At 42.4% G+C, this 17,803-nt stretch overlaps 1 protein-coding gene across 2 annotated transcripts in view; it reads right to left on the bottom strand.

Moving 5' to 3' along the window:
• LOC121705369 (serine/threonine-protein kinase tousled-like 2) overlaps positions 1-16,593 on the bottom strand; it is a 29,626-nt gene extending 13,033 nt beyond the window's left edge. Inside the window, exons 1-8 of one of the 2 annotated variants that reach the window (XM_042086309.1) lie at positions 16,061-16,593; positions 14,530-14,634; positions 13,057-13,122; positions 12,888-12,951; positions 5,910-5,947; positions 5,411-5,509; positions 4,899-4,988; positions 4,028-4,120 (exon numbers count right to left, since the gene is read on the bottom strand). In XM_042086309.1, coding sequence (XP_041942243.1) covers positions 4,028-4,120; positions 4,899-4,988; positions 5,411-5,509; positions 5,910-5,947; positions 12,888-12,951; positions 13,057-13,122; positions 14,530-14,610 — 531 coding nt within the window. In that variant the 5' untranslated portion in view covers positions 14,611-14,634; positions 16,061-16,593. The remainder of the gene's footprint in view (positions 1-4,027; positions 4,121-4,898; positions 4,989-5,410; positions 5,510-5,909; positions 5,948-12,887; positions 12,952-13,056; positions 13,123-14,529; positions 14,635-16,060) is intronic. The other variant, XM_042086310.1, reaches the window with a different exon arrangement.
• Positions 16,594-17,803: the final 1,210 nt, after the last annotated feature.

The raw sequence follows: 17,803 nt of genomic DNA, 5'->3' as shown, positions 1-17,803 counted from the left end.
GTTTCCAATTTGGAATATTTCCAAAATTCCCCATCTTAACTTCCCATGGTAAGTTTCTTTGGAAATTTTCTGCCCCTTTGCAATCCTACCTGTAGCCTACAACTTCAAAAATAGAAGTAGGCCTATAGAAATGTTTTTTTCCGACAGTGCACCAAGCATGGATTTACACAGTCACTAGCTCCAAAGAATGTATGAAGATTATGCGATTAAAAATGTTTTAACTTCACATGCGTGTGGTTCTAGAAATTGTGCTACTCTGTATCACTTGCGTTCGGTGGTGGTGTAACGTGCAGCGAAACGGCATAGGAAAGGAATTCCATTTTTGCATGTTTGCAGGTTCGCTTTCCATACGAAGTATTAAGGCTACATTGTTTATCACCTTGATAATGGCATTTTTAGTTATAATCTTTGATGAAAGACATATGTCTACTGCTGATAAAGGGTCATGCACATTTGGTAGGCTGTTCAGTGACCGCTTTGCCAGTGGGGCTATATTATATCTGATGCAACCCAAAGGATAATTATTCTGTAGCCTAGGCAGCTAATAATTAAAACTGCTTCATGTGTCAACGATTGTTCATGAATATCAAATCAACTGTGTGCTACACAGATTAAATACTAGGCATAAATTGAATTGAAAGCCATTGCATTTCAGATAACTTTATTTCAAACACTTTGGGACTTATGGGAGACAATAGGCTATTATGTTGATACTAATTTATTTTATGACCACCTAAACCTAGACAATAATTTGGAGTGAACTCTTTTAATATAAGAACGTAGGCTATAGATAGTTTTGAATATATGCCAAAGATGTTTAAGTTTATACCATTTATTCATTCACTCGTTTTGTTCAAGACTGTATGTGTTCAAGAGTGAAGCCTATAAAACTCGCAATTGATTTCAAACCATTAGCATTGCGGTTTTAAATGTATGCCTTCATACCTTGTCTGAGTCCAGATGAGGCTGGAAAATTGGGCCAACCAATCTCACTAGAGGAACTTAAAACTGCATTAAAGGGCACTAAAAAGGGCAAAACCCCAGGCTTAGACGGAATCCCATCAGAACTATTATTGCAGTATTTTGATATTCTTGGACCTACAATCCTACAAGCTTTAACATCAGCTATGGAGAGAGGCACTTTTCTACAACAAACAAATACTGCACTTACTGTATATCAGTCTTACCCAAAAAAGGCAAAGATCCAAAACATTGTGCCAATTACAGACCTATAAGCCTACTGGGGACAGATATCAAGCTGTTTTCCAAGGTGTTGGCATTACGCTTGGAACATGTCATTGAGAAGTTAGTTCATCCCGACTAAACTGGCTTCATACCCAACCGCCATGCAGCGGACAACATTCGCAGACTGCTACACATAATCCATGAAGCCAAAAATCTCACAACACCTGCAGCAGTTTTATCTCTGGACGCGTTCAAAGCATTTGACCGCTTATCGTGGAGCTATTTGTGGCTAGTATTGGAGAAACTTGGTCTTGGGTCAAAATTCATTGACATGGTGCGCACCTTATACGCAAACCCAACTGCTATTGTCTCAACTAATGGTCTACACTCACTGCCTTTTCCTATCGAACGTGGCTCCCGACAGGGATGTCCACTATCACCTCTCCTATTTGCACTTTCTTTGGAACCGTTGGCCCAAGCTATAAGACAAAACAAAATCTGCAATTACCCACTCAAATCGTGTGACAACTCAATATCCTTATTTGCTGATGACATCTTATTATATATAGCCGACCTTGAAGACTCCATACCTAAAATTCTACAAACCTTCAGTATATTTGGGTCAATCTCTGGTTACAAAATCAATTGGGAGAAATCTAATATGCTTAAACTAAACAATATACCAGTTAAAGGGCCAGTTAATCATCCAATTCCATTACAAAGCAAAATCACTTACCTGGGTGTTACAATTCATACATCTATGAAGAAAATTGTTCAAGACAATTATGAGAGTATGCTTAATAATGTGCAGAGAGATTTGAAAAATTGGGCTGCACTACCAGCATCATTCAGATCTAGGGTAGCGGTGATTAAAATGAATATTCTGCCCCGTGTTAATTTTTTGAGTGCAATGATACCTCTAGCACCACCGGTAAAATACTGGAAGAGACTTGACTCACTTATCAGACAATACATATGGAACAATAAACAACCCAGACTAAAAATGTTAACGTTGCAGCGCACCACAAGTAATGGAGGATTAGCTCTAGATACCATCTGGCCTTTCAATTACGTGCTCTTAAGATATGGTTGGACCCCTTAGTTACTGTTCCATGGAAAGATATAGAACAACAACTTATTCATCCTGTACGAATAGAGGACTTGGCCTTTGCATGTGTTAGTCTGAAAAAATGTTCTTTAAGCTATGGTCCTATCATCACAAACACAATATCCAATCTTAGACATGCAGAGAGACTTTTGGGCTACACAAATAAATGGCATAAGCACACACCTTTATGGCACAATTCACACTTAGTGTCTGGTAATAAATCCTTTACATGCAAAATGTGGAGTGAGAGGGGTGTGTATACATTGGACCATATTGTCAATGAAAAAGGTTTACTGAGCTTTGAAGAACTTAAAACCAAATTTGATATCCCCAAAACAACATTCTACATGTATTTACGCATACGATCAGCCCTGAAAAGTCAGGATATATCATGGGGAACTCCACTTGACACACACCCCATTTGGAAATTGTTTGTTTACTTTCCAGTAAGGAGAGTGGCATCTACTGTCTATAAGACAATGATGGAGGCAATTACAGGGAAACTTCCTATAATTCAAGTATGGGAACGAGATTTGAATATTGGAAACGACATGATTGACTGGGAAGCGGTGTGGGATAATATTTTTCATATGGGAGGGTGGGGGGGAGGGGGGTGTTGGGTGGGGAAACCTAGTTCTGTGTTCATATATCATTCGATGTGATTAAGGAACTTATTACAAAAAGACGTCAATATACTCCACTTGTACAGGAAGATTTTGTAAACGTAAAACACGAAAAGCAAATATTTGTAAGTGTTGAATATTACAATTGATGTCAATAAAAAATTGATCACAAAAAAAAAAATGTATGCCTTCATTATTCTCCAATTTCTGTAGGCAATCTATTTTTTTCTCTCGATGTTAAATTTGATGACTTTCGATGAAAATCCTGTAGATGGCGCTTACCTATCGAACAGAAATAGTCTAGTATTGTCTTAATTTTACGACATATATCGTCTTTTTGTCAATCTACTGTTTTGGTCTACTTTTCTACCTCGTGCACGAGCAGAGATGAAGCTGAACTAAACCTTACTTGAATAAACAAGACCAAGATGCCGCTAACTTGAGTTAATGGAGCCCCAAGTGAAAGTCTACGCTAGTTCAAGCCAGGCTATTTCTGTTAAGCGCCGCCTTTATTAGCAAGGTTGATGGAATACCCCCCAGGTTATGTGCTAAGTTATAGCTCAAATCGTGTAAAACTACCGCCCACTGACCAATCAATTATGTTGAAAAACGAAGTTCTCACGTGTAGGATTCTGCCATATATCTTACAGGTGGAGCTCCGCCTCTACAAACATTTTGGATCTCGAATACGCTTTAATAGTGTTGTGCGTGCAAATATCCCACTATGGACGTGCATACCATACAACAAATGATGACAATCGATTTTTTTGATTTATAGGCTAGACACTAAAAATGACCGTAGTGTAGATTGCGCTATCGCTCATAAATGCGGAAGTAATTGTTTTTTAATATAGGCGGTCTAGTGCGTCTCCACGTTTCACGATTGGCCAACATAATCCCAACACCGAGAACGCACACAGATCTGAGCTGAAAGCCTAGTTTGACAAATATATCACATAACTGCTATCGTAGTACCACTTAACTTTTACCCCTGAGTCAAGGCTTTGTGTAGCCTCGATATGTCTAGATAACCTAGATATGTGTGTGTGTTTATATGTGTGTTTGTTTATGCGTGTGATTGTTTATGCGTGCGTGTGTGTGTGTGTGTTACCCGTAGTAGGTCATCTATTCTGCCCTCCTTCTTCTCCAGGTCGGAGCTCTTGTTGTTCTCCAGCGCCGTCAGCTTCTCCAAGGTCAGCTCCGACTGCAAGGTCACACAGGGGTCAGGGGTGAGAGGTCAAAGGGCAGGTGATGGGAAGACCAGAGAATGTCTAATAAGGGGAGAACTGCCACTCTCGGAAAACTTCCGGTTTCTGAACTGGTTGCAGTTCCTCCTGTGGTTCCACATGAGGGCGCTCGTCCACGAGTGCAGAATGCATGGAGGACTATGGAGCTGTACCCCTCAAAATCCACTTTTCTCAGGTTATACTTTTTTTTTTTCAAGTAATTTGAATATTGTATTCGTAAGGGGAGGCAAAGAAAATACACTTGGTTGAGTATTATATTTTTTAAAGTCACTTAATTGTTCTAAAAAGCCTTTCAAACGTGTCAATGACGTCGTTCATTAGCACAATGCTAGCGTGTTATGGGCAACAACGACCCAACCTGTAAGAAATCAAAAGGACATAAGTACTCGTTCATTTAACTTTTGACCTATAACCCATGTTGAAGTTATACAAACTACAATCAAATCTGAGATTTGTCAACAACAATCAGGTGAAAGAGACAAATTTAGCCGTCTAGCTCCATTGACTCCCATTCATTCTGCACTCAAGGCGATCGCCCCCAGTGAAACTCTGGTGGAACTGCAACCAAAATTCGGTACAATGGGACTTAATACGGAGTGGCCAGGCTCTCCGTAGACGGGCTCTGGGAAGACTCAGGCTCCTAATATCAGGTGGGGGTGGTAAAGAGGAAGGCTGGTGGAGTGAGTGTGTGTGTATATATGGTGAAGAGGAGGTATGGGTGAATGGGTCGCACACCTGACAGGCCTTGTGTAGCAGAGGTCTGTTGAAGCTGCTGGACACCTCCATGCTCAGAGAGCACGTGGAGGACGGGCTACCCTGCTGTACCTGCACAAAGAGGGAATGATACAGAATGCGTATGCTATACCTCATATCATAGAGGGAGAATGATACAGAATGCGTATGCTATACCTCATATCATAGAGGGAGAATGATACAGAGTGCGTATGCTATACCTCATATCATAGAGGGAGAATGATACAGAATGCGTATGCTATACCTCATATCATAGAGGGAGAATGATACAGAATGCGTATACCTCATATCATAGAGGGAGAATGATACAGAGTGCGTATGCTATGCTTCATATCATAGAGGGAGAATGCTGTGTTAGTACAGAAGAGGATATCAAAACTACCGGTGAGTCGTAGTCGGGAAACTTTGATATATGTATGTGTGTGTACACTAGTGTGTATAGGTGTGCTTGGAGGTGTGTGTGTGTGTTTTTATGGCCACGTGTGTCCACTCACCGGTAGTGGTGGGTTAGAGAGCGAGTGTTGCGGAGAGGAGCGCACCAGAGGAGGGACACCCCGAGCAGGACTGGTGCCCGGACCGCCAGCACCCGCAAACTACACACACACACGCACACACGCGCGCACGCACACGCGCACACAGCAGACCAGTCCAGAATGGAGAAAGAGGAGGACAAAGAGGAAACAGCAGCACAGAGCAGAGGAGTGAGAGAGGGACACCAGGAGGATGCAGAAACAGACAAAATAGACAGAGAGTGAGAGAGACTGGCAGTACTGGAAATGCCACAAACACAAAGCAACATTAACGCCTAAAGGTCACACTGAACGTGTGATTAACTAATAGAAAGGAGTGAGAGAGAGAGAGAGAAAGAAAGAAAAAAAGAGAGAGAGAGCGCGCGAGAGAGAGAGAGAGAGAGAGAGAGAGAGAGAGAGAGAGAGAAAAGAGTGTATGCATGCATGTGTCTCTAGATACAGCAGATTATGGCTGCTCACTCACCTCAAAATAGTCACTGATCTTGAGTCCTCTGCCCTTCCCTACAAAAGCCAGAGAGGCTGTTAAAGCACCATCATACAGAACCGCAGACAACCCAGAGCCGAGAGATGAGAACGTGAGAACCCAGCACACGCTTCACACAACTTATTGGCCACGATAACAATAATAATAATAATAATAATAATAAATATAGCTGCAAGCAGCAATGAGGGGGCCAAGCAGTGAGATCAGCAGGCCAGATTAACCATGTAAATCAATGCCGTTGCATCAGACATATAGCCTTAAGCAGTCACAGCAAGTTCCATGCCATACAACCCAAGATTGGCTGAGTTACAAGGTCAAGTTTCACATCAAAACATAACTGATTTTGTGGGGCTGAACCAGGGCTGAGTGTCGCCGCCCCCTCCCCCAGCCAGCCCACCGCCGCAACCGCCCCTGCCCATCCCACCCCGTCCCACCCTTGCACGCACACATTAGAATGAACTAGATGGAACTCGCTGTCATCAGTTTCACATCAAAAATAAAAGATTGACTGAGATATGATCACACTTGCTGTGATTTAAACACAGAGGTCAAAAATTGACGTCATAGGGTGAGTGGGGGTGTGAACTCGGCTTGGCCCAAGGATTCCAATGATACCTCATTTTGCCATTCGGGTCAACAGGTCAAAAGTTACGTCCGTGAACACAAGTCCAACTTTGGCCTGTTGGTGGCGCTAGAGCGCTTGAGGTGCCGGCATGAAACTTGGTGACATTAATCATGGGACTGTCCCCAATTAGTGTGCCAAATTTTATAACTTTTTACCAGACGGTTCTATGGGCTGCCATTGACTTCCATTGCAAAATAATGCGCATCAGCAACTACTGGCCAAAATGCATTTTTGTCAATTACGGAGCCCCCTAGAGGTCAAATGTCACCAAATTTCTTGAGCGTCCTCCCGATGTGGTCTGAGGTACATGTACTAAGTTTGGTTTTGATACATGAAAGCGTTGCTGAGATATGAAATCACTTCCTGTTTGGCGGCTTCGCCGCAAATTTTGATTGGCTGGTACAGGCCAAAGCTTCTGTCAATTGTTCCAGAAAGCAATGCACTCATCAGGCATGGTCTGAAGATGGTCTCTACCAATTTTGGTGAAGAACAGATGAAATTTGTGACCTGCGAAAACTTGTACGTGTTTTTGATTAAATTCAATATGGCGGCCGAATCAATTACGATGACATCACAAGTTGGCTTGGGTCGGCCTAAGGACCTTCAACAGTAGTAGCAGACACCACTAGTGGGTTTCAATTCTAAGCACAACTACTGCTACAGGCCAAAAGGCATGTTTCTTAATTACAGCGCCCCCTAGAGGTCAAAGGTCACCAAATTTGTTGAGCGTCCCCCTGATTGGGTCCCGAGTCCATGGACTAAGTTTGGTTATGATAGATCAATGGGTTGCTGAGATATGAGCTCACTTCCTGTTTGGCGGCTTCGCCGCAAATTTCGATTGGCTGTTACGCACGAACGGTTTTAGTTCCGAAGACAAAACACCACAACTTTTGTTAGGCTTGGTCTGAAGATCATGTATGTCAAGTTTGGTGACGATCGGACAAAATTTGTGACCTGTGAAAAATTAGTTTCACTTTCACTAAAATCCAATATGGCGGAAAATCCATCATGGCGGAAAATGACGTCATAGGGTGCGTTGAACTCGGCTTGGTCCAAGGATTCCAACGGTACCTGATTTTTCAAAATCGGATCAACAGTTCAAAAGTTACGTGCGTGAACGCACGTCCAACTTTGGCCTGTTGGTGGCGCTAGAGCGCTGGAGGTGCCGGCATGAAACTTGGTGCAATTAATTATTGGCCTGTCCCCAATCAGTGTGCCAAATTTCACAACTTTTTACCAGACGGTTCTATGGGCTGCCATAGACTTCAATGGCGGAAGAAAGATGTTAAATAATAATAATAAATATAGCTGCAAGCAGCAATGAGGGGGCCAAGCAGTGAAATCAGCAGGCCAGATTTGCCATGTAAGTCAATGCCGTTGCATCAGACATATAGCCTTAAGCAGTCACAGCAAGTTCCATGCCATACAACCCAAGATTGGCTGAGTTACAAGGTCAAGTTTCACATCAAAACATAACTGATTTTGTGGGGCTGAACCAGGGCTGAGTGTCGCCGCCCCCTCCCCCAGCCAGCCCACCGCCGCAACTGCCCCTGCCCATCCCACCCCGTCCCACCCTTGCACGCACACATTAGAATGAACTAGATGGAACTTGCTGTCATCAGTTTCACATCAAAAATAAAAGATTGACTGAGATATGATCACACTTGCTGTGATTTAAACACAGAGGTCAAAAATTGACGTCATAGGGTATGTTGAACTCGGCTTGGCCCAAGGATTCCAATGATACCTCATTTTGCCATTCGGGTCAACAGGTCAAAAGTTACGTCCGTGAACACAAAGTCCAACTTTGGCCTGTTGGTGGCGCTAGAGCGCTTGAGGTGCCGGCATGAAACTTGGTGAAATGAATTATTGGACTGTCCCCAATTAGTGTGCAAAATTTTATAACTTTTTACCAGACGGTTCTATGGGCTGCCATTGACTTCCATTGCAAAATAATGCGCATCAGCAACTACTGGCCAAAATGCATTTTTGTCAATTACGGGGCCCCCTAGAGGTCAAATGTCACCAAATTTCTTGAGCGTCCTCCTAATGGGGTCATGAACATATGTAGTAAGTTTGGTGATGATACATGGCAGGGTTGCTGAGATATGAGCTCACTTCCTGTTTGGCCGCTTCGCTGCAAGTTTCGATTGGCTGTTACAGCCGAATGCTACTGTCAATCGTTCCAAAAAGCGATGCACTGATAAGGCATGGTCGGAAGATGTTCTCTGCCAATTTTGGTGAGGATCCGCTGAAATTTGTGACCTGCGAAAATTCGTACGTGTTTTTGATTAAATCCAATATGGCGGCCGAATCAATTACGATGACATCACAAATTTGCCTGGGTCGGCCTAAGGACCTCCAACAGTATTACCAGACACCACTAGTGCGTTTTAATTCTAAGCACAACAGCAGCTACAGGCCAAAAGGCATGTTTCTTAATTACAGCGCCCCCTAGAGGTCAAAGGTCACCAGATTTCTTGAGCGTCCCCCTGATTGGGTCCTGAGTCCATGCACCAAGTTTGGCTTTGATACATGCAAGGGTTGCTGAGATATGAGCTCACTTCCTGTTTGGCGGCTTCGCCGCATATTTCGATTGGCTGTTACGGTCAAACGGTTTGAGTTCCGAAGACGAAAAGTGATAACTTTTGTGCGGCTTGGTCTGAAGAGCATGTGTGTCAAGTTTGGTGACGATCGGACAAAATTTGTGACCTGTGAAGTTTTAGTTTCACTTTCACTAAAATCCAATATGGCGGAAAATCCATCATGGCGGAAAATGACGTCATAGGGTGCGTTGAACTCGGCTTGGTCCAAGGATTCCAACGATACCTCATTTTTCAAAATCGGGTCAACAGGTCAAAAGTTACGTGCGTGAACGCACGTCAAACTTTGGCCTGTTGGTGGCGCTAGAGCCCTCGAGGTGCCGACATGAAACTTGGTGAAATTAATCAATGTACTATCCCCAATCAGTGTGCCAAATTTCACAACTTTTTACCAGACGGTTCTATGGGCTGCCATAGACTTCAATGGCAGAGGAAAGATGTTAAATAATAATAATAAGAAATCATAGAAACACAATGGGTGCCTTCGCAGCTTCGCTGCTTGGCCCCCAAATATAGCTGCAAGCAGCAATGAGGGGGCCAAGCAGGCAGTTCAGCAGTCCAGAAGTCCAGATTTGCCATGCAACTCAATGCCGTGGCATCAGGCATATAGCATTAAGCAGTCACAACAAGTTCCATGTCAAACAACCCAAGATTGGCTGAGTTACAAGGTCAAGTTTCACATCAAAACATAACTGATTTTGTGGGGCTGAACCAGGGCTGAGTGTCGCCGCCCCCTCCGCCAGCCAGCCCACCGCCGCAACCGCCCCAGCCCGTCCCACCACTCTTGCACGCACGCTTTAGAATTAACTGGATGGAACTCGCTGTCATCAGTTTGACATCAAAAATAAAAGATCGATTGATTGCTGTGATTTCAATGCCCCCATTGAGGTCAAAGGTCACCAAATTATTTGTGCATCATCAGGATGAACCAGACGGTTCTATGGGCTGGCATTGACCTGCATTGCAGAATAATGCAGCAACTACAGGACAAAATACATTTTTGCCAATTACAGAGCCCCCTAGAGGTCAAAAGTCACCAAATTTCTTGAGCGTCCTCCTGGTGGGTCCTGAGGACCATGTACTAAGTTTGGCCCAAGGATTCCAATGATACCTCATTTTGCCATTCGGGTCAACAGGTCAAAAGTTACATCCGTAAACACAAGTCCAACTTTGGCCTGTTGGTGGCGCTAGAGCGCTTGAGATGCCGGCATGAAACTTGGTGAAATGAATTATTGGACTGTCCCCAATTAGTGTGCAAAATTGTATAACTTTTTACCAGACGGTTCTATGGGCTGCCATTGACTTCCATTGCAAAATAATGCGCATCAGCAACTACTGGCCAAAATGCATTTTTGTCAATTACGGTGCCCCCTAGAGGTCAAATGTCACCAAATTTCTTGAGCGTCCTCCTGGTTGGTCCTGAGGGCCATGTACTAAGTTTGGTTTTGATACATCAAAGCGTTGCTGAGATATGAGCTCACTTCCTGTTTGGCGGCTTCGCCGCAAATTTCGATTGGCTGTTACAGGCGAACGCTTCTGTCAATTGTTCCAGAAAAAAATACACTGATAAGGCATGGTCTGAAGATGGTCTCTGCCAATTTTGGTGAGGAACAGATGAAATTTGTGACCTGCGAAAACTTGTACGTGTTTTTGATTAAATCCAATATGGCGGCCGAATCAATTACGATGACATCACAAATTGGCTTGGGTCGGCCTAAGGACCTTCAACAGTAGTACCAGACACCAATAGTGCGTTTTAATTCTAAGCACAACTGCTGCTACAGGCCAAAAGGCATGTTTCTTAATTACAGCGCCCCCTAGAGGTCAAAGGTCACCAGATTTCTTGAGCGTCCCCCTGATTGGGTCCTGAGTCCATGGACTAAGTTTGGTTATGACAGATCAATGGGTTGCTGAGATATGAGCTCACTTCCTGTTTGGCGACTTCGCCGCAAATTTCGATTGGCTGTTACGCGCGAACGGTTTTAGTTCCGAAGACGAAAAGGGATAACTTTTGTGCGGCTTGGTCTGAAAAGCATGTGTGTCAAGTTTGGTGACGATCGGACAAAATTTGTGACCTGTGAAGTTTTAGTTTCACTTTCACTAAAATCCAATATGGCGGAAAATCCATCATGGCGGAAAATGACGTCATAGGGTGCGTTGAACTCGGCTTGGTCCAAGGATTCCAACGATACCTGATTTATGACAATCGGGTCAACAGGTCAGAAGTTACGTGCGTGAACGCAAGTCCAAATTTGGCCTGTTGGTGGCGCTAGAGCGCTCAAGGTGCCAGTATGAAACTTGGTGAAATTAATTATGAGCCTGTCCCCTATCAGTGTGCCAAATTTCACAACTTTTCACCAGACGGTTCTATGGGCTGCCATAGACTTCAATGGCAGAGGAATAATAATAATAAGAAAACCAACAATCACAATGGGTGCCTTCGCAGCTTCGCTGCTTGGCCCCCAATAATAAGAAATCATAGAAAAACAATGGGGCTTCGCAGCTTCGCTGCTTGGCCCCCAATAATAATAATAGACTGCATTTCCGGCAGGAACTGCGAAAGTGTGCTTGCCCTGGTCCGGTCACCAACGTGAGCAGGCAGTGGCATACACTATGGCTTGATCCAAGCATTCTAACTGTGCCTTTCAGTGTTGGAGCAGTGGCAATATCTCAAAAGCTCTAGGAGAGGGCTCTTCAACTATTGGCTTGCGGGGTGAATGCGGTTTGTTGGATTTTACCTGTGGCCTGCCTTCGAATTTAGCTTCTATGACTAAGATCAAATCAATAAAATAAAACGACAGCAGTGATTGGCTGCAAAAATAAATAATGTCATGCGTCTTGCGCCTCTCAAACTGGGCTATCAGGTAACCTACAGAGAAATTGAAATTATGAAATATGACCAAGGCATCAAAATGCTGCTTGTTTATCAGGATACTTTTTCACTGATTTATTTGAAAAAAATATGAGCTATGTGAGTGTGAATGTAATATTCTATCCCCTAATTCTGTTTTACTGGTTTAATTGACAAATAATCTATATGGATTTAAAGACCTTATGTCTGTTTGGGATTGTTTTGAGAGCCTATTGATGTATCTCAGATGTATCTCAGAATAAAGGAATACTTCATATTACTCTAAAACACCGTCTGTAAATTAACTGTATACTACTGTCTACATTGCACTATATTTCTTGACCTGTCTCTGTATATTTCATCACCTTTCTATACTTTGCATCACATTGCATGCATATGCATCACAGCTAAGATCTTTGGTTGCTATGAAGGCCAGTCATTCTAAATGTATGGTTGCTATGGCAAAAAGCCAGTTCTATCTCTGCCGTTGTCAAGCGGGCATATCGTAGAATTCTGATTAGCCTTATCTTATTTGAAACATCTCTATTTAATAATCATAATAATAAAAATAATAATGATAATATTAATATGTTTTATTTTTATAGCACCTTTCATACACAGAATGCAGCTCAAAGTGCTTTGCATTTGGAGAATTGCTTTACAATTATATCACGATACAAAGATGCCGCAATACTAAATTTATTGCACAGGTTCATCTACGTTCATCTGCATTTCACAACTGAATTGAAACAGTGTACAATGTGCATAGAGGTTCAGCTTAGCGGATGAGTGCGTTTAGAATACGACTTGGATTTAATGTTGTGAGAGAGGGATGGAGGGAAAGAACGGGGTGGTGCTGCAGGAGCACTTGGCCATACCTCCATCATAGGGCTCTCCTTTCCTTTTCCTAACCCTCTGTTCACTGCTCTTCTTCTCTGGAGTCTGCAGACACACACACACACACACATACAGTGTATATCAGCATCATTGAAATAAAGAGTTCTGGGGGGGGGGGTGTAACTGTATGTGTAGTACTATAGTACTTACCTCAAGTTCCTTGTCACTCAATGACCCCACACTGCACAGGCTTTGGTTTGAAGACTCATTTGGCCCCTGGTTGGATACAAACACGTACACACACACACACATTACAGAGTGTACCACACACACACACTCACATCTTCTCACGTCATTTCACTCAGCATCTCAGCCAGTGATTTCAGCTTTACAGTACAAATGTTAAAGCACCAATGTTGGAAGAGGAAGAGCAGCACTAAGGTGCACACTGGAAACACACACAGGTCTCATGCCAAAGGGTTACCTCACTACCCATGGTCATGCACAACTCACTACTGTATATGTGTGTGTGTGTGTGTGTGTGCTTAGTGTAATGCTATTTCAATTGAATTACAATACGATCTAAGGCATCATGAAATGCCTTCAGCGTGACTTTGTATTTACTGTGCGTAAGGGATAACGGTGTCCTGTTATACGGAATTAATGGACGAGATGGAGGCAAAGAACTTGTCAAAGTTTCCTCTGCCGAGTTCATTAATTCCTTATAACAGGACACCTCAAAGGTGGTTATACGGCCACAATCATGCACGCAAAGGAAACAAGTGGTTCTGTTTGAAAAGAAGCCGACTTATTCAGTTTGTTGTACAACTTTCTTTGGCGCAAACAGTGATAGCGGTGGACAGTTAGCTTGTTTACAGTTGATTCCATTGTTGCGAAGCCTGCTTCCAGCCTCAACCGTCGTCTTACTATGGTTGTTAGTTACCGCATTGAAGCATTGATATGGAACGGCGATTAAACTTTTTTTACCAGACCAAATGCACTCTTTAATAGTAGGCTTTTTTTATGTGTGGACCATGTTTCAATTTTGAGCTCCCACACATTTTAAGTGGTGGATCATATGTCAGTTTAGTTTATTAACATCAAAAAACATTTGACACAGGAAAAGTATTTTGAAAAGCAATCAGCAATAGTGTCAGTGAATTTTAGGCTTGCAATACCAACAGGCTTACAGTACAAAAAATTAAAGGCACTCTAAGCGATGTTGGGCAAACTGGACCAGGTTGTTTTTGTTGCCATTTTTGGAGCCTGGGCTGTCCACAGAGACCGCGTTTTTTACAGTGTATTCAGTGCACATAAACCTAGCAAATGGTGAGGTGATGTTTGCTGTATGTGACAAAAAATGTTTTAGTTTAGAAACCGCGTAGCATAGCTTAGAGCGCCTTTAACTGAACCATGATTTCCAAACGGAGGCACACACCGAACCGTGATTTTGGTGTACCGTTACATCCCTACGATTCCGTAATTAATCTGCAGACCTGAATCTTTATTGAGCAAGACACAGTGAATGTGGATGGGTAAGCTCTAGCAAGACCGAAACTTTGGAACAGACGGGTCCTGATCTTGTACGCATACGGATTCGTGCTGGCATTGGCTGATGTCTTGGCACACACACACACGATGGGAAGCCGAGGCTCTGATGGTACTGGTTCTGACGGGCCTCACCTTGGCTACACCGACCCCTGTGAACCGAGCCTCCAGCAGCTCCTGACGGCGTGGGTCAAGGCTGTGCAGCTCCTCCATCATGCCTGCTCAGAGTGCCCGTTGCACCTGAGTAGGAAGAGACAGGCAGAGAGGCAGACATGGATTCGATAGACACACAGACAGACAGGTCCAAACACCGAGGTACTGGTCAGGAAGACATTACACATGCACTTTCTGTTTTCTGGCACAACCAACCAGTTCTCAAAGCCAACAATATACAATAGAATTTTTAAATACTAGAACCTGAACCATAACCACAAAGCCTAAAGTAGCCTATACAACATTCAATGACAGAAATGTCTTCTATTTATGTTTTTTCATAGGGAATGCCATATCTTGAAAATGACACACCAAACATAATTAGAGAATTTTGCAGATAGGTGTGAAGAAAATATGCATGCACGGACATAAGTCTAGAACTAAAGTCTCTAAACGTTAAGTTACCTGTTGATAACTGATAACTTACTAGCGATACATCTCACACTGCCAGTAGTGTCACAAACTAACATAGTTAGTGTCAACAACTAACATAGTTTGTGACAAGACATGATGTAACGTAGATATATGTGTTGGGACTGGAGTACGTAGATTCATACAAAATACATGAGGTACTTCTCTTGACAAGCTGACTACCAAGTTTCCAATGTGATGTTAATTTACGGGCTAGCTAAGGGTAGAAGCTACAGACGTTGCTAACTGAAAACTGAAAAGTAGCATTTATGTTAGCTAGCTAAAAACAACGCGCCAATATTGGAATATCAGATACAAACATCTACATGTAATAAAATGTAAACAAATGTTTACATAACAGGAAAATGTACTTTGAAGTTGTTTAACCAAATGAGCACGCCTTTCAAAGGCTTTAGCTAGTGTGCTACAGGTTTTGCCAAATACCTAGTGTGGGTTCACAAACACTTTCTATTCAGCTAACTAGCTGAATTGTATAACATCAGTGATAGCTAACGTTAGTTATTCACCAAGGTAACGTTAGCTAATGCTAGTTAGCCTGCAAGTAAACATCGCAACAACGTGAACACTATTTTTTATAATCTAAAGGATTATTGGAAATATGATACATTTTCTGGAACATATCTTCAATAACCTACACAGTTTACTTGTTCGCTAATCTCACCATATTCCCACGGTTAAAAATAATGATTTCAAAGTCTAGTGGTGGTGGGTTGATTGGCTAGTGTAAGAGCTAACGTTAATGGTTAACTCATTTTGGGTAACGTTAGCTTCTAATGTTTGAGAAGCCATCAGATTTACTAACGCTTACAGAGTCCCACAACATTTGTCACAACTTCAGACTGTATATACTAAACAAAAAGTTAGAGTTGTGTCTTGAAGTGTATAGAAATAACTGGAATACATTTAGCGACCATAGTTAGGTAGTGGAGTGGTGTGCTAATTTTACTAGCTAGCATATTTAGCTCGCTATTGTGATATCATTAGCTGCTAGCAGCTGCAAAAGAACAAGTTTTGTCGCTACCTGCAACGTTGTTGTTTTTTTCACGGGGCTCCGTTGGTTCTTTACTCCAAAAATGATTTACTGATGAGCCAGTGCCTTGTGAACACCACGTTTTCGTCTATATGCAGTGACACATCTAACTTGTTAGGACAAATGTGACCATTGGCAGGCGTTCCCTTTCTTCTCTGAACTGCTAGTTGAAGATGGTGAAATGTTATTGCAGGCCGTGATCCTCGGGGTTTCCCTCATCCGCCGAGGTGTACCCCGGCCGAGGACAACCACAGCAACGTTACTCCCCTTTTTTCTGCTACTGAAGGGCCCCTGATTTTTCGTTTACGCAGTCATTTTCAGGCTTTGTTAAAAAGCTTTCTCCTTTGCTGTCGCCTTAGGGAAGAGTGGTTAATCTTCAGACGGCCACTTTTTTTCTTTTCTTAGTTTTAGATATTCTCAATAGATATTTAGCTAACTAGCTAGTGATAGACAGAATGAGTCGAGCTGTAGGGGTTCCCAGGCAAGGTTCAAGTAGCTCAAGGGCCAGGCAAAATAATGACCCTGAATAAATGTATGACCCTGACCTGAACGAATTGTATCTTTACCATGATCATCTTTCACACCCCAAACTAGACACTGCCAGATCCCAAACATGGACACCTCTAAAACCGAGAAAGACCTTTTATTTCCAAATGCGATATGGTGAAATGTGAGATGCATGTTCACCATCTAAAATAGGCCTAACTGATACCAAATACTCAGTTGAAAATGGTCTCTGCCGGATTAGCGATTGTATTCTGCCCCATGCCAACCCACATTCAGACATAGTTACTGGATACATCAGCCTTGATCAGCTACATTCTTTTTGGATCATTGTGTGTTTTAATTTCTATATTTGAATAATTATCAACAATTTATAGTTTATTTGCTGTCTCCAAGCTTACTATTTGAATATTTTATATTCTGTAATTACCCTGCACTGTGTAAATGATTCAGTGTGTCCCAGGGGTCTAGTGATGCCCCTGTGTGGAAAGTTTGGAAATCAGAAATATGTTAATAGAATAGACGATACTTTCTTGACAACATGGCATTTGCATGTCATTCTGGTGAGAAACTGGCATTACTTTTGAGAGATAAACTATTATTTTGAACATTGTGTGCTTTGTTATTTGTTTAAAGGTTATCAGCAATTGCAGGCCCAAAAATGGCCCAAACATAAATGATCACATTGGTCTAATCTTTCCTAACAATCCGCTAGCTGCCCGCCCCATAAGCAGGTCCGTAAAAAAAAAAAAACGTCTCTCTAGGCAGCCTAGACTCTGAGATCTGCACACAAAAACAATTGCTAACAACAAGTGCTGCCAACCACTCAAAGGCAAAAAAAAGAGTTTCAATCAATAACCCACGAGATGCGCGTTCAGGAGTTTCAATTGCACGGGAGGGAGTAGCGAGCTATAGCTCTCTGTTTTGTTTGAACGTCAACAGAAATGATGTTACCCCGCCATCGCTGATACAACCTTTAATCTTTTTCTTCGAACTGTTCTGGGAATTGCACTCTCTGTTTGAAAAAATATTTGAGAAACTTACCAAAGAGACTATAGATAGATATATGGATAGATTGAGAGATAGAGAGAGAGATAGCATCAATGTTGAAATAATGAAGATGCACCATTCATTTCAATGTGAATCTGATCTGGCTCGTGGACATAGTGTCAGTTCTCTGTAGGAATTTTGGTGGATCAACAATAATTTCACAGCTGGAATTTCATATGT

Source organism: Alosa sapidissima, chromosome 3 (assembly GCF_018492685.1).
Source record: "Alosa sapidissima isolate fAloSap1 chromosome 3, fAloSap1.pri, whole genome shotgun sequence".
In the NCBI taxonomy this organism is placed as follows: Eukaryota; Metazoa; Chordata; class Actinopteri; order Clupeiformes; family Clupeidae; genus Alosa; species Alosa sapidissima.
Note: the sequence above shows the minus strand (reverse complement) of the source record. Positions and strands in the feature narration are given on the sequence as shown.